This window comes from Otolemur garnettii, unplaced genomic scaffold (genome assembly GCF_000181295.1).
Source record: "Otolemur garnettii isolate 467f Iridium unplaced genomic scaffold, OtoGar3 scaffold00001, whole genome shotgun sequence".
Lineage (NCBI taxonomy): Eukaryota > Metazoa > Chordata > Mammalia > Primates > Galagidae > Otolemur > Otolemur garnettii.
In genome coordinates this window covers 59,602,349-59,625,113 of record NW_003852396.1, presented here as the reverse complement: position 1 = coordinate 59,625,113, position 22,765 = coordinate 59,602,349, and the positions used below count along the sequence as shown (strand labels likewise).

Sequence of the window (22,765 nt, the reverse complement as noted above, 5' to 3'; positions counted from 1 at the left end):
GCTCACAGCAACCTCCAACTCCTGGGCTCAAGCGAGTCTCCTACCTCAGCCTCCCAAGTAGCTGGGACTACAGGCGCCCGCCACAACGCCTGGCCACTTTTTTGGTTGCAGCCGTCATTGTTGTTTGGCAGGCCCAGGCTGGGGATTCGAACCCGCCACCTTAGGTGTATGTGGCTGGTGCCTTAGCCGCTTGAGCCACAGGCGCCGAGCCAGTATATTTAATTCTTAATTTCACTTATTGTATGTTTCAGTTCTAAAATTTCCATTTGGTTCTTCATTTATAATTTTCAGTCTCTGCTGAAGTTTATTTTGTCATGTAATTTCTTGATTATATTAATTATATATTTTTAAAGTGTATGTCAGTAAATTCTAATATCTGGACCTCTTGTAGATCCATTTTTATTGTCTCTATTTCCTCTTGGTTTTTGGTCATTTGAGCTTACCTCCTGGAATGTAGGGTAAATTTTGATTGAATAAATGAATGACTTTGTGCATGAAAAGAGGAAATTTGAAGCTTTGAATGGAATTAGCTTTCTCTAGAGAGGATGACATTTGCTTTCGGAGGTTAGAGTTGGGCAGATCATTTTACAAGTCAAGAGATTGAGCTCACTGGTGGCTGAGATTTCATCTTAGTGAGGGCTGGTTTATTTTCACACTCCAAGATTTTAGTTTGGGGTTTCAACTAAAATCTTGGGATATTTGTCAGAGTCCCTCCTGCTTGGTGGGCCCTGAACACCAACTAATCTTATTCCCATTAAGACTGTTGGTAGATCTGCCTCAGTTTCTCAGCCTCTAGTGAAGTATTAAATGCTGATTATCTGGATTAGCTCTCTATGCTTCCTTTCTCTCTGTAATCTTAGAGATACATTCGAAATCATTAATCTTTTGTGCAATCATACAATCATGAAATTGTATAGTTTTAGAGATGGAAGTGACCTGAGATAGCTTTTAGACTAAAACTAAAACCCAGAGACTTTAAGAAACTAGTATTCTAATATCCCTATATTCCTTGTCCAGTATTCTTCCATTAATATATCTAATAAATCAGTGGAATGAATAGTGCAGTGAACTTTACATAGACTGTATTTCCTACTTCATTATATGGTAACTAATAAAAGAGTGAAAAAATTGCTCATTTTTTCCTTATGGACCTAAATTGGTAATGATAATATTTGAAAAAAATTAAATGTTTTAAATTAATATTAATCGACAAATTAACAGTCTGAGTCAACAAAATAGTTTATATTGAATCCACCAATGTGTGTAGTGTTATACACTAGCCAGGTGTAGTGGCTCACACCTGTAGTCCTAGCACTCTGGGAGGCAACCTCAAACTCCTGGGTTCAGGTGATTCTCCTTCCTCAGCCTCCCAGCCCCCACCCCGAGTAGCTAGGACTATAGGCATCAGACACAAGGCCCAGCTAATTTTTCTTTTCTTTTTTTTTTTAAGAGATAGAGTCTCATTTTGTCACCCTCGGTAGAGTGCCGTGGCATCACATCTCACAGCAACCTCAAACTCTTTGGCTTAAGCAATTCTCTTGCCTCAGCCTCCCAAGTAGCTGGGACTACAGGTGGCTGCCACAATGCCTCGCTATTTTTTGTTGTAGTTGTCATTGTTGTTTAGCTGGAACCCACCAACTTTGGTGTATGTGACTGGCACTGTAACCACTGTGCTATGGGTGCCAAGCCTGAGCTCAAGAATTCAAGACCAGTCTGAGCAAGAGTGAGACTCTGTCTACTAAAATTAGAAAAACTGGCGTGGTGCCTGTGGCTTAAGTGGCTAAGGCACCAGCCATGTACACCTAAGGTGGTGGGTTCGAATCCAGCACAGGGCCCACCTAACAATAATGACAGCTGCAACCAAAAAATAGCCAGGCATTGTGGCAGGTGCCTGTGGTCCCAGCTACTTGGGAGGCTGAGGCAGGAGACTTGCTTGAGCCCAGGAGTTGGAGGTTGCTGTGAGCTGTGATGCCACAGCACTCTACCAAGGGGGACAGCTTGAGGCTCTGTCTCAAAAAAAAGAAAAAAAAGAAAGAAAAACTGAGGCAAGGGGATCACTGGAGCCCAGTAGCCTGAGGTTGCTGGGAGCTATGATGATGCCATGGCAATCTACCCAGGGCAACAGAGTGGGTAGATCGAAAAACAAAATAAAATAGTGGGTATTTAAAAAAATAAATAAAAGTTAGATACCATTTCAGTAAATGCCCTTATCAGATAAATCTACAGACTTAACTTGATAAAGAGTAGGAATAAGCAGTAATAGCACAGGGGCAACAAACTTAACTCTTGTCACGTTTCAGGTAGTTGGCATGTGATGTAAGTAGAGTAAGAATTATTAATATGTTGAACTGAAAGCCTGTATCTTCAGTTCAACCTACAGCTACCATGCCAGGTAGAAAAATGGGTCTCGAGCTTATTTCTTCCAGTTGTTGAAGAGAAAGTAGAAATCCAGATTTCAATGTGAAATCTGTCAGATTCTAAAAATTGGAAGTAGGGCCAGATGCAGTGGCTCACGCCTGTAATCCTAGCACTTGAGAGGCCAAGGGTAGATGGCCCGAGCTCATAGGTTGGACACCAGCCTGAGCCAGAGCGAGATCCGTTTCTAAAAATAGCCAGGCATTGTGGTGGGTGCCTATAATCCCACTATTTAAGGGAGGCTGAGGCAAGAGAATTGCTTAAGCCCAAGAGTTTGAGGTTGTGAGCTATGACGCCATGGCAGTCTACCAAGGACAATAAAGTGAGACTCTGTCTCAAAAAAAAATAAGAAGTAGGTTGAAAGTTTTTAGATAAAATATATTTCTGAGCCAAATCATCTGTACAGTGGGGATAAAAGATCTTTTATCTTTTAAAATATGCATTCATTTAATAATCTTTTACAAACCACTTCTCTGTGCCTTAAGAAAATTGAAAATTTATTAGGTACTACGTGCCATGTAAATTAATAACTGTACAATCACATAGTATGTACATAGTATAACATATCATAATAGAATTAAAGCAAAGTATTATGATAGTTCAGAGAAAGGGCACATTTGTTAAATATCTAAACAGGGATACATTTTGAAATTCTAAATTATCAACAAATAAAAGTCAATGGAATTTTGGGTAGCCTAAAAATGACAATTGTGAGGGAAAACTGGGTAATTAATGGTATAATATGTGGTAAACAACATTAAGCAATACTTCAATGGCCCATAAAATTAAAAATGCTATGAGTAGAATCATACTCCTTTCTGATTATTATGATTTGTAGAATATATGTCTTTATACCGCATGGAAAACAATAATATGGGTGTTTGCCACATTGCTGAAAAATGGCATTGTAATATACTTTTACTATATTAGGATTTATTAATTTATGCTTTCTAATAAAAATCATTAGTTACTTTTTTATCAGAACCTTTATTTTTTATTTTATCCATTCTTAAAGCAGCTTTTAAAAGTTATCAATAAAAATTCCTTTTGAATTGTCAATGAGAAAAACTATATAAATTTAGTAAGAAAATTCTATCTAACTTCAATAAAGTATCCTAGAATATAGAATCTTAAATAAAAGTGTTTATTTTTTATTAGATGCCTTAGGACCACAAGGATTTAAGTGTTTTTATAAAAACAATAAAAGAGGAGTAATTTGATGGATTATTTACTCTTTATAACCTTTAGAAAGTGTCATGCTTTTTTTAAAGTGCTTGCTTCAGGCTGTAGTTTTACAAGATGGGCTGTGTATTGGTCAGGCCTTTTCAATTTTTGACCCTGAACAGATTTAGGGACATATACACAGAGCAGGCACATGTCCTAGCAGCCAAAACTGTTACTGGGTACTTCTACATTCCTTTTCAAATCCACCTTTTACAAAATTGCCCAGATTGGTTTCTCATGTTGTATAAGAAAACGCTAATCACTCTTCCAGATAGTTTCTCGGTCTGATTAGCTAAAATGCACTGAAGATAAATATCTCTAATATTCATGGGATAGGTTAGAAGTTAACATTAAAAAAAAAAGATTTTGGACAAAGAAAAATATTAATATTAGAACATTCATAGCAATGATTAAATTCTTTTGTTTTGTAGTCAACAAATTTCTAGTTTTTATTTTGAAATGTGTTACCAAATAATCTTTTTTTTTTTTTTGTGACTGTGTAGTTTTCCTCTTGATTCTTTTTTTTTTTTTTTTATTAAATCATAGCTGTGTACATTAATGCAGTCATGGGGTACAATGATTGTGCTGGCTTTATATACAATTTGAAATGTTTTCCTCAAACCAAATAATCATATTTAATACAGGTAAAATAATTTTGAATGATTTTCTAAATTTGAGGGGATAGGAAAATTAACTTTTGAAAGTTCTCTTTTTATTTTTTATTAAGACAGTCTTATTCTGTTGCCTGGTTAGAGTGCATACAGCTCACTGCAACCTCAAACTCCTGGGCTTAAGCAATCCTCCCTTCTCAGCTTCCAGAGTAGGTGGAACTACAGTGTGTGTCACCATGCCTGGTTAATTATTTTTTAATTTTTGGTGGCAGATGGGGTCTCACTCTTCCTCAGGCTGGTCTCCAATTCCTGACCTCAAGCAATCCTCTTGCCTCAGTTTCCCAGAGTGCTAGAATTACAGGTATGACGGGTATGAGCCACTGAGCCCAGCCTAACTTGTGAAGCTTTGAAGGAAAGAGGTTTATCATTACAATCCATACTCTCCTACAGGATTCATAGTCTCTTACAGGTGATATAATGCAACATTTAAGAGACTATGGAGGCTCGGCGCCTATAGCTCAACCGGCTAGGGCGCCAGCCACATACACCTAAGGTGGCGGGTTCGAATCCCCAGCCCGGACCCGCCAAACAACAATGACGGCTGCAACCAAAAAAATAGCCGGGCATTGTGACGGGCGCCTGTAGTCCCAGCTACTTGGGAGGCGGAGGCAGGAAACTCGCTTGAGCCCAGGAGTTGGAGGTTGCTGTGAGCTGTAATGCCACGGCACTCTGCCCAGGGGGACAGCTTGAGGCTCTGTCTCAAAAAAAAAAAAAAGAGACTATGGAGACAGATCATCTGGGTTCAAATAATGGCATTGCTGTTTATTTAAGTGATTTATCTTCTAGCTACCTCAGTTTTTTCATGTAGACAATGGCAATAGTCAGAGTACCTATCTTATATAAAATTATGCCTAGTTAAATTAATCATTATATAAAAAGTGCTTAGAATGATATTTAGAATCACGGTGAATCTCAGCTCCCACTGTAACCACTGAAAGAGAAGTGGTTAAAAGAGAACTAGACATACACAATGAAAACAGTGTCATATACATTTTCAAACCACCTGCTTTGGGAAGAAATGGATGTTTTACATACCTTCCCTCCCAGAACAAATGTACGTATGTACACTATTTCCTCTTTGAATATGTTTTGACAGTAGATATGTGTTACTGCAAGAGCTTCTAATCTCTTCTCATTCATTTGTAATATAGTATGTACTGTTGATATGCATGTCCTTCCTTCTATGTTAGAAAAACCCTGATTGTGTCTTAGGATCTGTTTCTCATGAATTTGAGAGTCAGTATGTCCTCACTGTTCTTAATCACTTGTGAAGATCCAGTGTAGTCCCTGTGCCAATGACCAGCTTAGGAGTGGGCATGTGACTTGGGTATGCCCAATGACATTCCAGGGGATGTGTGTTAGGAAGCTTCAGGGAAAGATTTAATTTTTTCTTAGGATAATATACTTTTTTTTCTTCAAGATACTCTCTGATTTATCTTTAATGTCTACAACTAAAATAACCATTCTACAACCCTGAGGGATAGAAAGCCTGAGGAAAATCACCTTCATAATTGCAAAATGGAAAAGTGGGCTGAGTCATAGTTCTTTGATGGTGCTGTTGAGCATATCACTGAAATAATCAAATCCTAGAAGCACTCTACCTTTAGACTTTTAAAAAAAAACTGTTCTTTTTTTTAAACATAAAAAGATTAGTTTAAAAAAATTGTTGGCTCTGCACCTGTGGCTCAAGTGGCTAAGGCGCCAGCCACATACACCTAAGGTGGCAGGTTCGAATCCAGCCCGGGCTGCCAAACAACAATGACGGCTGCAACCAAAAAAAAAAAAATAGCCAGGCATTGTGGCGGGTGCCTGTGGTCCCAGCTACTAGGGAGGCTGAGGCAGGAGACTCGCTTGAGCCCAGGAGTTGGAGGTTGCTGTGAGCTGTGGTACCACAGCACTCTGCCCAGGGGGATAGCTTGAGGCTCTGTCTCAAAAAAAAAAAAAGAAAAGAAAAAAATTATTTAAAATTTCAGATTAGATTACATTATTTCCATCTGTAAGGTAAAGTCATTCCCTTCACCTTTACTAGGTAAGTGTGCTGCATACCCCATGCATTGTTACCTTTGGGTGGGAACGGGAGGCGCCTGTGGCTCAGTGAGTAGGGCTCCGGCCCCATATACTGAGGGTGGCGGGTTCAAACCCAGCCCCGGCCAAACTGCAACAAAAAATAGCCAGGCGTGTGGCAGGCGCCTGTAGTCCCAGCTACTTGGGAGGCTGAGGCAAGAGAATCGCCTAAGCCTAGGAGTTGGAGTTTGCTGGAGGGACTCCTCTGCACTCTACCGAGGGTGAAAAAGTGAGACTCTGTCTCTACAAAAAAAAAAAAACCTTTGGGTGGGAACTTGCTGAACTCCCCCCCTCTTTTATATATATATATTTTTTTTGGGACTTTGATATTCTTATTTATTTTCCCCATTGTTTAAATAGATGTCTTATACATACATGCTTTAGTAATAAATTATTTTGAAAAAATTAATCTTTTAAAGTACTCTGTGAACAGCATAATAAAAGAATATTTGTAGAAATATGTAGGCTACAATATGTAGAAAAATTATATAAAGATAATAGTTTAAAAACATGTACTTTTGCTTCTAAGAGGAAGAATTCTAACGTATTAACAGAATAACAACATGATTTAGCCCTATTCCCATATAAGTCCCAATTTTATTACAAATAATCACATAACTTTATGAAAGAATTTTCCTACAATACTTTCACAAAAAGTAACCCCACTATCTTAAATTCTGAAAATGCCATCTTGTACATGAGTACAACCTTAGTTGAACTGAAACATCTCAAAAATGCCATAGTTTCTGTAGGTTTCATTTAAAAAGTTAAAAGAAAACCCTTTCTATCTTTTATGATAATTGATGCTACTGATCAATTTACTTGGTAGAATTTTAGTTACTTTGGTGGTTTTTAGATTTTCACAAATAAGCAACACATATATATTTAAAAGTAAGCCAACCTAATGGCTTGCACTGGAGACTACGGAGTTGCATTTTGTTAAACCCAAGTTGAACAGAGTTGAATTTAGATTAATACAGAAAAAGGCATGCTCTGGATGGGTTGTCCTTTGTATTTCTTGAAGCATCAGATGAACTGTAAAAATTTCAAAGAGCTTCTTATTACTCTTGATTTTTGAAAGTTCTTGTAGAATAATACTGAGCTTTTCTAGTATTTGAAGATCAAGCTTAGGGGTTCAAAGCAGCAAAGCAAGTACGAAAAAATAAAGTATTGCTACAGGCTTCCAGGACCGGCTGCAAGAATTTAGATTCCGCTGTCATCTGAAGCAAACTATCAATGACATTGGATATGAGTCTTTTACTGGATATTCTTAGATTATTCAGTATTACTGGAACACTGCGGTATTTCAAAAACAATATTTTTCCTTCATCTGTCTTCAAGTCCACACAAAGAGAATCAAATGCCTGAGCCAGGTAGTCAGTTTGAGTGATTGTTTTGAGATCAATTAAGGTTGATAAAAATCTCAATGGCAAATTAGAGCTTTTAAAGAAAGCAGCTGTCTTTGGTTTATTACTCCTCCGAATGCTGTAAAGAATTATCCTAATTTTCTTTAGTTACTACTCCTTTAAATATTTCTTCACCCAGTCTCCTCAATGTTGAAGTCCTAGTTGAATGCTGTGTTCCAGCATCTAGCTGTCTTAGTGATCAATATATAAATTTTATAAAAGTCTCATGAAGTTTGGCATTCACAAATGGCATCCACTGTAGCTGCTCTGTCATCATAGGCAAAAGCTTTACAAACTTTTGCTGAATATCATTTCTCTGAGAAGCAAATTTGAGTTGAGGTTTTTCACCATCCATTCCAGATTCTTCATGTTTCACTTTACTAAGATGATCCAAAATCCAATCCAAGAAGAAAGTTAAAAGTTCATAAACTTGTCCATTAAGTGGTACCTTGGAAGTTTTTGAAACTGGTACTTTTTCTTGTTTTAAACTTTTCACTCCAGGAATAGTGTAAGAATTTCCTTTCAATCTCTTGTGTTGGCATGAATTCATACTTCCTCTATAAGTATCTAAACGAGCTTGAACTCTTTTAGCCTGAATTTTCATCCTCTTGTTTTCTTCACTTTATTTAATTGCTTTTTTAAATGTATCATTCAGTTCTCTCAGTGCATCAAAAGAGGACCTCAGTCTTTTGCTTTCTTTATTCTTTTCCTTAAGAACTTCAGTTAAAGTGTTCAACTTTGGCATTATGTTGCTGCAGTTTCAGATGTATTTGAAATAACTCATCATATATCTGACTGACTTGATATGGAAGTAGACTCTGCTTGTTTGATGCTTTAGATTTTGGGTAGATGACAGGTTTTAAAGGACAGTCACTTGCATCACTACAACATTCAGACAAAGGTCTTGATGAGGATTTATTAGTTGGCACAGCAATTTTTTTTCTATCTTTTTAAAAGATTGCTTGGTTACTTTGACGGTGCTTACTCTATGATTAGGGTGACCAGACGTCCCGATTTTGGCGGGACAGTTCCACTTTTCAACAATTTGTCACGTGTCCCTCGGTGTTTTAAAAAAGTCCCGATTTTTGGAAAGAATGCACGAATGGGCTGGAGAACAAGAAGGGAATATACGGCTTTCGGCCGCCATATGGCTATTTCGCCAGAATATGAGTTTTATATTATTTTTGTTAGTTTTATAATGTTAAACTGTAATAAATAATTGCTGAGAAGTGATTATCGAGAACTGCTTATCAAAGTTTGCCTTGTGTCAGGCCCTGCCCTGCCCGGTGCTCCGCCCCTGCTCCGCCCCCACCCCGCCCCCCCAGCCATGTTGTCCCGCCTTACAGATGTTAAAATCTGGTCACCCTATCCATCATTATTCTCTATTGATTCTTCTTCTGTTTCCTGTTTCTTCAAATCATGAAAAGAATCCTGTTCATCATCTGGGCTAGGGAGGTTAGAGATCTTCTCTTATATTCAGCCTGATGAAAGTTTGAAAATTCATATGTCAGGGCAGCAGCCTCTAAGTCTGTAGTGGCTTTTGAGATGGTCCACTATGAAATCCTGCCCCAGTGGCTTGACAACCCTGCAGTCCATGGTGCACCCCGAAACATCGCTGTCCTCCTTCTTAAATTTAATCAAGTTTTTCTCTCAAGTGAGAATGCAGTCATTAATCTACTAGTTTCAATTTAATATTGAGCACATGTGATGCTTATTTTTTCATTCTGTGATACTTAAGAGTGTTCTCCAAATCTATCTAGGTTGTTACAAAAAATACAGAATCTCTGGTCATGTGTTGAAGGGCATTTCTACATCTTTGCCATTGTGAATTGGGCTGCTGTAAACATTTGAATGCAAATGTCCTTATGGTAAAATGACTTTCTTCTTTTGGGTAGATACCTAGTAATAGAATGGCAGGATCAAATGGAAGGTCTACTTTTAGTTCTTTGTAGACTCTCCATATTTCTTTTCTTTCTTTCTTTCTTTTTTTTTTTTTGAGACAGAGTCTCAGTATGTCACCCTTGGTAGAGCGCTGTGGCATCACAGCTCACAGCAACCTCAAATTCTTTTGCTTCAGTGATTCTCCTGCCTCATCCTCTCAAGTAGCTGGAACCATAGGTGCCTGCTACAATGCCCAGCTATATTTTTGTTGTTGGCATTGTTTGGCAGGGCCTGGCTGGGTTCAAACCCACCAGCCATGGTATATGTTGCCAGTGCCCTACCCGCTGAGCTACAGGCACGGAACTGACTCTCCATATTTCCTTCATAAAGGCTGGGCTAGTTTGCAGTCCCATAGACAGTGCATGAGTATTCCCTTCTCTCCACACCATGCCAGCATCTATTGCTTTGGGATCTTGTGATGTGGGCCATTCTTACTGGGGTTAGGTGATATCTCAAAGTGGTTTTGATTTGAATTTCTCTGATAATTAGAGATGATGAGCATTTCTTCATGTGTTTTTTGGCCGTTGGAGAGACAGAATCTTGCTCTCTTGCCCAGGCTGGAGTACAGTGGGGTGAACATATCTCACTATAACCTTGAGTTCTGGACTCAAGTGATCTTCCTGCCTCCCAAGTAGCTAGGACTGCAGGTACACACCTTATGCCTATCTAATTATTTTCTTTTTTTTTTTTTTTTTGTAGATACAGGTTCTCATGTTCCTCAGGCTAGGCTTGAATTCTTGGTCTCAAGTGATATTCCAGCCTTGGCCTTCCAAAGTGCTGAGGTTACAAGGGTGAGCCACTATGCCTGGTGTCTGTCTTTAGACTCCTTTTCACATGAAATGATAACTCTGGTTTGAATCCAGCCCGGGCCTGCCAAACAACAATGATGGCTGCAACCAAAAAATAGCTGGGCGTTGTGGTGGGCACTTGTAATCCAAGCTACTTGGGAGGCTGTAATCCCAGCTACTTGGGAGGCAGAGGCAGGAGAATCACTTGAGCCCAGGAGTTGGAGTTTGCTGTGAGCTGTGATGCCATGGTACTCTACCCAGGGTGACAGCTTGAAGCTCTGTTTCAAAAAAAAAAAAAAGAATATACTTATTGTGCTTTGAACTTCTTATTATTTTGGAAGAAGTTCAAAGTACAATAAGTATGTTTTTATTTTACCAACAATAGTCAAGCTGAAAAAACAATCAAAGACTCTATTCCTTTACAATAGTGCCAGAGAAGATGAAATATCTGGGAATTTACCTAACAAAGGATGTGAAAGATCTCTATAAGGAGAACTATGAAACTCTGAGAAAAGAAATAGCTGAAGATGTTAACAAATGGAAAAACATACCATGTTCCTGGCTGGGAAGAATCGACTTTGTTAAAATGTCCATATTACCCAAAGCAATCTACAGATTTAATGCAATCTCTATTAAAGCACCATTGTCATACTTCAAAGAACTTGAAAAAATAGTACTTCATGTTATATGGAATCAGAAAAAACCTTGAATAGCAAATACATTACTCAGAAATAAGAACAAATCAGGAGGTATCACCTTACCAGACTTTAGGCTATACTATAAATCTATAGTGATCAAAACAGCATGATACTGGCACAAAAACAGAGTGGTAGATTTATGGAACAGAATAGAAAACCAAGAGATGAACCCAGCTACTTATCATCATTTGATCCTTGACAAGCCTACCAAAAATATTCAGTGGAGGAAAGACTCCCTATTTAACAAATGCTGTTGAGTGAACTGGCTGGCGACCTATAGAAGACTGAAACTAGAGCCCCACCATTCACCATTAACAAAAATTGGTTCTCACTGGATAAAAGATTTAAACTTAAGACATGAAACTATAAGAATACTAGAAGAGAGTGCAGGGAAAGCACTTGCAGAAATTGGCCTGGGAGAATATTTTATGAGGAGGACGCCCTCGGGCAATTGAAGCAACACCAAAAATACGTTACTGGGATCTGATCAAACTAAAAAGCTTTTGCACAGCCAAGAGCATAGTAAGTAGACAGACAACCTTCAGAATTGGAAAAGATTTTTGCATGGTAGGCTTCTGACAAAGGTCTGATAACTAGAATCTACAGAGAACTCAAACTAATTAATAAGAAAAGAATAAATAGGGGTGGCACCTGTGGCTCAGTGAGTAGGGTGCTGGCCCCATATACTGGAGGTGGTGGGTTCAAACCAGCCCTGGTCAAAAACTGCAATAAATAAATAAATTAAATTTAAAAAAAAAGAAAAGAATAAATAACCCCATTTTTATGAGGGCAAGAGACTTGAACAGAAACTTCTCTGATGAAGACAGGTTCATGGCCTACAAACATATGAAGAAATGCTCATCATCCTTAATCATTAGAGAAATGCAAATCAAAACCACTTTGAGATATCATCTAACTCTAGTAAGATTAACTCACGTCACAAAATCCCAAAACTACAGATGTTGGAATGGATGCAGAGAGAAGGGAATGCTTCTACACTGCTGGTGGGAATGGAAGCTAATATAGCCTTTTTGGAAAGAAGTTTGGAAAACACTCAAGGAACTAAAAGTAGACCTACCGTTTGACCAAGGAACTAAAAGTAGACCTACCTTTACTAGGTATATACCCAGATGATCAAAAATTATTTTACAACGAAGATATTTGCACCAGAATGTTTATTGCAACCCAATTCATAGTAGCCAAGACATGGAAACAGCCCAAGTGCCCATTGACCCATGAATGGATTAACAAATTATGGTATATGTACACTATGGAATACTATGCAGCCATAAAAAGATGGAGACTTCACATCTTTTATGTTTACCTGGATGGAGCTGGAACATATTTTTCTTAGTAAAGTATCCCAAGAATGGAAAAAAAAGTATCCAATGTACTTGATGCTACTATGAAATCAATATACAACCACCTACACAATCATACAATGGCAAAACATAACTATAGTCCATGAAGTAGAAGGGAAGAGGAGAGAGAAGGGTGGGGAAAGAGGATATGACAGAAGGGACGGTATTTGAGGGGACCTCACCTAATGTGCATGATGCAATGGTACATTTCAAAACTGTTAAGAAATGAATATAATTGTGATGGATGCGTTACTTGGTTCAATGTAAACATTTCACATTGTACATCAAAGCAGTACCCTGCACCCCATAAATGCATTAGTGTACAAAGTTATGAGTTAATGAAAAATAATTAATTATAAAAAAATTAAAACATCTTTAAATACAAAAAATAAAAATAAAAAAATAAAAATTTTCACAGCACACTGGTTGAAAATCACTGGTCACTAACCCCTTGGTTGAGTTTTGGTAGTTTGTGGTTTTTGAAGAATTGGTCCATTTCTGTAAGTTGTCGAATTTATGAGTATAAAGTTGTTTATAGCATTTATTAATTATCTTTTTAATGGCTATAGTAGTTTTGTACTTGGTTTAGCACTTTGAGCATATTTAAAGTAGTTGATTGAAAGTATGTGTTTAGTAAGTCCACTTCTACTCATTGTTTTTTCTGTGTATGCATCACATTCTCCTGTTTCTCTGCATGCCTTATAATTTTTTGTTGAAAACTGTGCATTTTGGATATGCAGTAACTCTGGAAATCAGATTCTTCCTCCTTTCCAGAGTTGCTGATTGTTGTCTTTTGTTTGTTTAGTACATTTTCTGAACTGATTTGTAAAGTCTGTAGTCTTTGTTGTGTGTAGTCACTGAAGTTGCTGTTCTGTAAGTTTAGTGGTTAACTATTGACAGAGATAGTCTGTCCTTAACAGAGATTTCCTTAAATACTTAGAACCAAAAGAAAAAAAATCTCCAATCTTTGTACAGGGCTCTTTGTATGTTTGTTGAAGCACACCTTCAGCACTCAAACCAGGAAGTTTTCACTTCTGTCTGTTAAAGTTTTCAGTAGATGCTTCAGATTTCTCTGGTTCAGCGATTCTCAACCTGTGGGTCGTGACCCTTTTGGGGGTTGAACGACCCTTTCACAGAGGTCGCTTAAATACATCCTACATATCAGGTATTTATATTACGATCCATAACAGTAGTTCTTTTTTTATCTTTAGAGACAGAGTCTCACTTTATCACCCTTGGTAGAGTATTGTGGTGTCACAGCTCACAGCAACTTCCAGCTCTTGGGCTTAGGCGATTCTCTTGCCTCAGCCTTGCAAGTAGCTGGGACTACAGGTGCCCACCACAATGCCAGGCTATTTTTTTTTTTTTTTGCACTTTGGCCAGGGCCATGTTCGAACCTGCCACCCTTGGTATATGGGGCCAGTGCCCTACTCACTGAGCCACAGGCACCACCCAAAACCAGAGAGTTTTCTAAAATGACTGCTTCCTGCTTGGCTTTAGGCCTCCCCCCTTAACTTGGAGTCTTCCTTTTGTGCTGCTGCTCAGAGAAAATCTGTCTCTGCAGCTCTCCCAGCTATATCTCCTTGTTCTTTTTACTTTATGGTTATTGCTATGGTGGTGGTGGCAAGTGGGAGAAGAAGGTGATTCTCTGGTACTATCATTAAGTAGTGATAGTACTGAGGCTCAGGATAAGTTCTTCGTGTGTATTCTGGTCCTTTTTCTGGTTTTTTTTTTGAGACAGAGCCTCAAGCTGTTGCCCTGGGTAGAGTGCTGTGATGTCATAGCTCACAGTAACCTCCAATCCTGGGCTCAAGGGATTCTCCTGCCTCCACCTCCCAAGTAGCTAGGACTACAGGCACTTGCCACAATGCCTGGCTATTTTTTGGTTATAGTCGCATTGTTGTTTGGTGGGCCCAAGCTGGATTTGAACCTGCCAGCTCAGGTGTATGTGGCTGGTGCCTTAGCTCCTTGAGCCATAGGCGCCGAGTCCTGGTCCTTTCTTCATATGTAATGCTGGGCCTAGCATGTATTCCTGCCTTTGCTCTAATGATAGAGCTATTACTGCTTTGTTTTTCAGTCCTCCCCCTCCCAACTGCAGTGGGTTTCCACTAGTGCTCCCAATGGTAGTTCTTATTGCTCTTCCCACTAAAGCTTTTGTTTTTTTTTTTTTCTCCATAGGGGAGATAAGGAAGACAGGGTTGTGTAGGTAGAGTTTTCAGTGGTGACTGTTGGTCTCCTTGTCTAGATGCACAGAATTTCTACTAGTGTCCTTAACTATAGTTTTGTTGCCCTTCTCTCTGCAGATTAAGGGTGTTGGTCTATAGGGAAAATAGAGAAGATGGTTTATGACTATTCTCCCCCTGCACAGCCAGTGCCAATGCTTTCTCAGGGTTCTTCTCAACCTTCCCTATAAACACTTGGTGGGTTTCCCAGAGAAAAGCCTGCTAGAGGGTAAAAAACCCTCCATATTTCTGGGACCCCCTAGGGTATTCACATTTTTATAATAGTCCACATTTTGCTCTTAGTAGTTTATTAAGGACTTTTAATTGAATCTTCTTACTGGTACTCAGGGGTTTATGTCCCTGTAAACAAAATGTTGGGGTTCTGTTTTTCCCTCTAACCTCCTATCTCTAGGAGGTTTGGGGTACATGACTGATCTGGGACCTCAGTTCTCTGATGAATTTATTCATTTAATTTGCAATTTGTTTTAAGGGTGAAAGGATACTATTTCTCTCTAGAAAGAGCTATAACTGGAGGTTTTTAATTCCTAATAGCATTTTCTTTATCTTTTTGACTTAGGAAGCAGAAACTCAATATGAAGAGCAAATTGCTAAAATTATTGTGGAGACACAAGAACTTAAATGGCAAAAGGTAAGTTTTTTTTTCCCCTTAGATTAGGATTTTTAGCATTTATTTTAAAATATGTTCTTATCCTAATTACAAAGTTAATTTTTAAATTTTCTAATTTGGGGGTAGTGCATTATTTTAAACAAAGTTTAAAGAAAATCCCACCCAAAAGTGTTGATAACATTTAGGCTATCAGAAAAAAAGAGAATAAAAATTTTTTTCAGGATTTTTGTTATTGTAGCACTGAGGATAACTCTGAAAACTAATTCATCTGAGCAACAGACTGTATGTTATAGGGGAATTAGAATATTTTGAAAGCAATGAATATATATATAGCAATGAATATATAACTAGTGCTATATTTTCCAAGGGTTTTGTTACATAATGTAAGAAAATATTTTAAAAAATTAGTTTTAATTTTCTTTATAGCTCTATTTATAGTGAGTGCCTTTCCACCAAAGTAATCTTACTAGCTAAAAATTGAAAGCTTAATTATGATGATGATTATGATGATTATGATTATTATTATGATTATTATGATCCCTCTTCCCATTGTTTGGCAATATGGAAATAGGAACTTGGGGTAACAAATAACAATCAGAATTCTGGACCAAACTTGCAGTGACTGAAATTTTGAGACCAGATAGATCTGCAAGGTTATACAGAATTCAGTACTTAAAGCTGATTCTAAGATTTATGTGAAAATAACATACAAGAGCAGTGGGAAACTTTTGCAAAGGAAGATGAAATAGGATGGTGCCTGTGGCTCAGTGCGTAGGCCGCTGGCCTGGTATACCAAGGGTGGTGGGTTAAAACCCGGCCTGAACCAAACTGCAACAAAAAAACAGCGGAGTGTTTTGGCGGGCCCCTGTAGTTCCAGCTACTCTGGAGGCCAAGGCAAGAGAATCACCTAAGCCCAAGAGCTGGAGGTTGCTGTGAGCTGTGACGCCACAGCCCTCTACCAAGGGTGGACAAAGTGATACTCTGTCTCTAAATAAAATAAAATTAAAAAAAGAAGATGAAATAGCCAAGGCTGGATTATATGAGGGATGGGTTGAAAACAGAATTTTTGGAGAGAAGGAGAGAAGGAACAGGTAAAGATTAATACTAAGTACGAACTAAAGCTCAAAGCAGACTTCAGAATGTGAAGTCGTATCTTGTTTTTCTTTCTTTCTTTCTTTTTTTTTTTTTTTGAGACAGAGTCTCACTCTGTTGCCCCTGGTTAGAGTGCCATGGTGTCATAGATCACAGAAATCTCAAACTCCTGGGTTCAAGCAATTCTCCTGCTTCAGCCTCTTAAGTAGCTGGGACTACAGGTGCCTATCATGATGCCCAGGTAATTTTTCTCCTTTTAGTAGAGACAGGGTCTTACTCTTGGCTCAAGTTGGTCTAGAACTCCTGAGCTCAACCAGTCCTCCCTTTCTCCCCGACCCCTGGCTTGGCCGGCCTCCCAGAGTGCTAGGATTGTAGGCATAAACCCCTATGCCCAGCTCTATATCTTGTTTTTAGATAGAGTCAATAAAAGAATTATCAGAATTACTAAGTTAATTAGTAAGTTTAATAAATCCAATTATAATACCAACAGCATGTTTAGGGAATCTTAAGTCAATTCTAAGATTTATGTGAAAACATACAAGAACAGTGGAGGGAAATTTTTGCAAAAGAGGAGGATGAAATAGCCATACTTGATTCTTAAACATATTATAAAGCTATAATAATTAAAATAGCTCAGTTGCGTACACAAATAGTTATTCAGTGGACCATAGAATCCAAAACTCTAAAGACAAAAGATAATTTAGTGAATGATAGTGGTTGCTTTCAAATCACTAAAGAAGAATAGAAATTCAAGAAATGGTATTAGAGCTGTAAAGCCAGATTGTTAACTTACTTTACAAGCTTGTGGGAAAACAGGAACTTTGCTGGTCATAGTGGCTATGCTTGTAGCCTCCTAGAACTTTGGGAGGCTGAGATGGGTGAGTACTGGAGCTCAGGAATTCCAGATCAGCTTGAGCAAGAGCGAGACCCCATCTCAACAAAAAATAGAAAAATTAGACTGGCGTTGTGGTGGGTGCTTAGAGTTGGCGCTTATAGTCCTAGCTACTTGGGGAGGCTGAGGCAAGAGGATAGCTTGAGACTAGGAGTTTGAGGTTGCTGTGAGCTAAGACACCATGGCACTCTACCCTGTCTCAAGGAAAAAAGAAAAGGAAAGGAAAGAAAAACAGGAACTTTTTTTTTGAGTCAGAGCCTCAAGCTGTCACCCTGGGTAGAATGCCGTGGTATCACAGCTTACAGCAACCTCCAACTCCTGGGCACAAGCGAATCTCTTGCCTCAGCCTCCCAAGTAGCTGGGACCACAGGCGCCCTCCACAACGCCTGGCTATTTTTTGGTTGCAGCCATCATTGTTGTTTGGTGGGCCCGGGCTGGATTTGAACCCACCACCTTAGGTGTATGTGGCTGGCGCCTTAGCCACTTAAGCCACAGGCACTGAGCTAAAAAAACAGGAACTTTCCAATGTTGTTGGCAGCATGAATTAGAATTGTCTTGTTGCATTCCCTAGAATATCATCAAAGAACTTTTATTAAAGCAGCTATGTTTAGTAGAACTCATTTCAATAAGTGAAAAGACTACAGAATCTTAGTAGTATTTCAAAAGAGGCAAATCAGAATTGGAATATGTTGAGGGCTAGCAGGGGTGTCCAATCTATCAGTGGGTTGCATACTGATGTTGTGAAGACTTTTTTTTCATGCGTGGTGTTGGATATTACAAAAAGTATGCATGGATCCTTTTTTTTTTTTTTTTTTGCTAATTAGCTTTCTTTAGTGTTTGTGCATTTACGGTGTGATCCAAGACAACTTTTCTTTTTTCAGTGTGGCAGAGGGAAAAAAAGGTTGGACACCTTTGGTAAGCTCAAGTGGCTTTAGGCTGATCTTTTAAGGCAGAGAACATTGATCGGGATTGGGCAAATTTTGTAACGTGCTGTTTTAGGATTGGTAAATGTAGCAGTGCAAATCTCTTGAAGCTAGTTTTGAGAGTAAATTATTGTTTGACAAACCAGATGTTTACCCAAGTAAACTATGGTTTCAGATAAATTATTTTTGCAGCAATTACCTGAAACAGTGATGTAATTTATTGATTTTTGTAGTCTTGTATTTACTGGACAAAGGTTTCCTAGAACAAAAACTATGCTGACAGAGGTATTCTCAGTTGTTAGTACAATAGATCTGTTGTATCGATGCAGCTGGTTTCAGTTCTCAGTCCCCCTTTGCTTCCTCAATGTGAGCTGGAGAATGATAGAACATTATTTAGAATATGCTCAATCAAGATTTATGCTGCTTGATGACGAGTCTATGTCTCATATAGATGAGTCTCTCTCTATATACATCTCTACATATATCAGTTTTATCTAGTCCTTTCTTGGGTGATCATTTTTTGGATCATCTGATAGGACATTGGCTGTGCAACAGTATTTTATTTTATTTATTTATTTTTTTTTGAGACAGAGCCTCAAGCTGTTGCCCTGGGTCGAGTGCTGTGACATCACAGCTCTCAGCAACCTTCAACTCCAGGGCTAAAGCGATTCTCTTGCCTCAGCCTCCCAAGTAGCTGGGAATACAGGTGCTCGCCACAACGCCTGGCTATTTTTTGGTTGTAGTTGTCATTGTTGTTTGGCAGGCCAGGGCTGGATTCAAACCCGTCAGCTCTAGTGTATGTGGCTGGTGCCTTAGCTGCTTGAGCTACAGGCGCCGAGCTTGTGCAGCAGTATTTAAGACTCCAGAAGTTGGGGCGGCACCTGTGGCTCAAAAGAGTAAGGTGCCAGCCCCATAGGCCAGAAGTGGTGGGTTCAAACCTGGCCCCGGCCAAAAACTGCAAAAAAAAAAAAATAGAAAAAAATCAAACTAGCTGGGTGTTGTGGCAGGCACCTGTAGTCCCAGCTACTCAAGAAGCTGAGGCAAAAGGATCTCTGGAGCCAAAGAGTTTGAGGTTGGTATGAGCTATGATGCCATGGGTAACAGAGTTAAATTCTGTCTCAAAAATAAAAAAATAAAACTTAAAAAAGACTCCAGAGGTTGCACATTTGAACACACTAACATGGAAAAACACTAAGGAAGAGATTATTAGGTGGATGCAGTGGCTCATGCCTATAATTCCAGTACTCTGGGGGGCCAAGGCAGGTGGATTGCCTCAGCTCACAGGTTGGAGACCAGCCTGAGCCAGAGAGGACCATATCTCAGAATGAGACCATGTCTCTAAAAATACCAGGTGTTGTGGAGGGCGCCTGTAGTCCCAGCTACTTGGGAGGCAAGAGAATTTCTTGAGCCCAAGAATTTGAGGTTGCTGTGAGCTATGACGCCATAGTACTCTATCAAGGATGACAAAGTGAAACTCTATCTTCAGAAAAAAAAAAAATTCAGAATTTGTGGGCTGGGTTTGGTGGCACATGCATGTAATCCTAGCACTGTGAGAGGCCAAGGTGGGTGGGTTGCTTGAGGTCAGGAATTTGAGACCAGACTGACAAGAGCGAGACCCTGTCTCTACTAAAAATAGAAAAATTAGCCAAGTGTTGTGGTGGGTGCCTGTAGTCCTAGCTACTCAGGAGTGAGTCTGAGGCAGGAGGATGATAGGGGCAGCAAAGTTTTTTAAGTGACAAGGCTTTGCAAAGTTCTGTAATGACAATTCTAAGAAAATGAGTGCCTCTGTCAGATTGTAAACACAAAATCAAAAGATTTTTTCCTACTTACAGAATTATAGCTCTGTGGTAAGAAAAGTTCAGTTTGTCCTGAGAAGATGTAAACAATGAAGAGAGAACATTTAGAAACTACCATAGCAGTTAATTTTAGGAAAACCATTTGAAAGTGTTACAGGAACCCCGAAGCGTGTATTTAGAAAGAGTGTTTTACCAGAAAGATGGCACCGGTGACAGAAAAAGGCACACCAGAGAAAGAATTTTACTAGCAAGCTTAGTAAAATTTCCCTATCAATGCTAATTGAGTGTAATGTTCAATTTGTTCTTGCTCTGATGGGTAATTTTCTGAAAAATTTTTGTGAAGTTTCATTGAGGTCCTCTGGTGCCACCAAGTGTCTGTCCTGAAAGTGTCTTGCAATATATTCTCTTTTTGTAATTTATAATCATGATTTCTTTTTAGATTCTGGAGCTAAGTTGTGAGCATTACAAAATAGCCTTTTTTTTTTTTTTTTGAGACAGGAGCCTCAAGCTGTCCCCCTGGGTAGAGTGCCGTGGCATCTCAGCTCACAGCAACCTCCAACTCCTGGGTTCAAGCGAGTCTTCTGCCTCTGCCTCCCAAGTAGCTGGGACCACAGGCGCCCGCCACAATGCTGGGCTATTTTTTGGTTGCAGCCATCACTGTTGTTTGGCAGGCCAGGCTGGATTCAAACCCGCCACCTTGGGTGTACGTGGCTGGCGCCTTAGCCACTTGAGCCACAGGCGCCAAGCCCAAAATAGCCTTTTAAAATTTCTCCAAAGATTGTTTTTTTTTTGGATATGATGAGGACCAACACCCCCATATCTCATAAGTGTCATAAAAATTAGGACATTTCTGGGTGGTGCCTGTGGCTCAAGGAGTGGAGGACTGGCCCCATATACCAGAGATGGTGGGTTCAAACCTGGCCTCGGCCAAAAACTGTGGAAAAAAAAAAGATTAGAACATTTCTTTTAGCCTTTATGTTATCCCTTTTGGTATGACCACATCCTTAGGAAGTATTAGAACACTTAAAATTGTTAACCACTGAAGTAGGTATTCCTGTTGAGGTCAGAAACCGTCACTGTTTATACAATATTTCCAAATCCTGGATTACTCCAGAGGCATAGCTACTATTAGTATTAATTCTCTTACCTCTTGACAAGTTTTGCTGAGTAGGATAAGTTCTGTCATCTGGGTTCATTAAACCCCCAGTAAGGGAATCATAATTTGGGGTCAATTGAGACTGTTGTAGTATATCCTGCCTGATATTTTTCCCATTTCAATTGCAAAAAATACCCTAGGAACAAACAAGATTAAACCTAGATTTAATCTAGAGAGAGTTTCTAATAAATATTTCTGAGGCATAGCCATTGCTCAGAGTCTAGATCATCATGGATTTTCCTTTTTTTGGGTAATGGGAAACGAGTACGAGCCTTTTTTCTTTAAGTTTCTTTATGAGCAACATTTATTAGAAATAAAGATCAAAGAAATACTTTACACAGGAAGTTTTTGATCTTTAAAGTTTTTTTTGGAGATAGAGTCTCACTCTTTCACTCTGGGTAGAGTGTGTGGTGTCATGGCTCATAGCAACCTCAGACTTCTGGGCTCAAGTGATTCTCTTGCCTCAGCCTCCCAAGTAGCTGGGACTAGAGGTACCCGCTACAATGCCTGGTTACTTTTTTTAACTCCTGGGCTTAAGTAATTCACCTGCCTTGGCCTCCTGGAGTGCTAGGATTACCATAGGTGTGAGCCACCACACTTGGCCTTTAAAGTCCTTATTGAAAGTAAGTTTGCCAGATACTCTGTTCAATCCCCATCTCTCTTACCAGATTACTGTGTGTATGTACAGGTAGTCACGAGTTACAAACATTTGACTTACTTATAACTTGCACTTAAGGATGGAGGCAATTACAGGGGTCCTCAAACTTTTTAAACAGGGGGCCAGTTCAATGTCCCTCAGACCGTTGGAGGGCCGGACTGCGGCCCCGGGACAAGTTAGCTGCTAAGCAGGACAGGCAGCAGTGGCAAAAATACCTGGTGGGCCGGATAAATGTCCTAGGCAGGCTGCATGTGGCCCTCAGGCTATAGTTTGAGGACACCTGGGCTATTGAAAGTAATAGGTAAATGTACCTGTGGCAGCTTACATACAAATTCAACTTAAGAACAAATATACAGAATCTATCTTGTTTGTAACTCAGGAACTGCCTGTGTATATGTATATGTGTGTGCATTGTGTGTGTGTGTCTGTGTATATATATTTTTTACCAGTTAAAAACATTTAATTTTAACTTCTTAAAATTCAAATCTTTATATACTGTGTATAAAATGAACAACATGTGTATAATAGATAAATATTTATAAGATAAATGACATATATAAAAAGTGAAATTAATTATATACATGTAAAATTAGGTAAGATTATATGATGGACTTATTAGCAATTTTACGGGGCAGTTATCAAATAGTGTTGTTGCACAGTTTTTGCAAATTAAAAATTTAAAAGATGAATCAGCAATTAGTGAGTTTTTTTAGTTTTCATGCCTCTTTACTTTTTATTTAGATTTAGATTTTTTTTTCTTTTTTTTTTTTTTTGAGACAGAGCCTCAAGCTGTCCCCCTGGGTAGAATGCCGTGGTATCACAGCTCACAG

General features: G+C 38.9%; 1 protein-coding gene and 1 pseudogene across 1 annotated transcript in view; one reads left to right on the top strand and one right to left on the bottom strand.

The window, feature by feature from the left end:
- Positions 1–22,765, top strand: part of CCDC73 (coiled-coil domain containing 73) — a 124,244-nt gene that overhangs the window by 6,146 nt on the left and 95,333 nt on the right. The window contains 1 exon segment of the mRNA XM_003781538.3: positions 15,368–15,439. Within this exon segment, the coding sequence (XP_003781586.3) occupies positions 15,368–15,439 (72 nt within the window).
- On the bottom strand, positions 7,401–9,376 carry LOC105887632 (annotated as a pseudogene).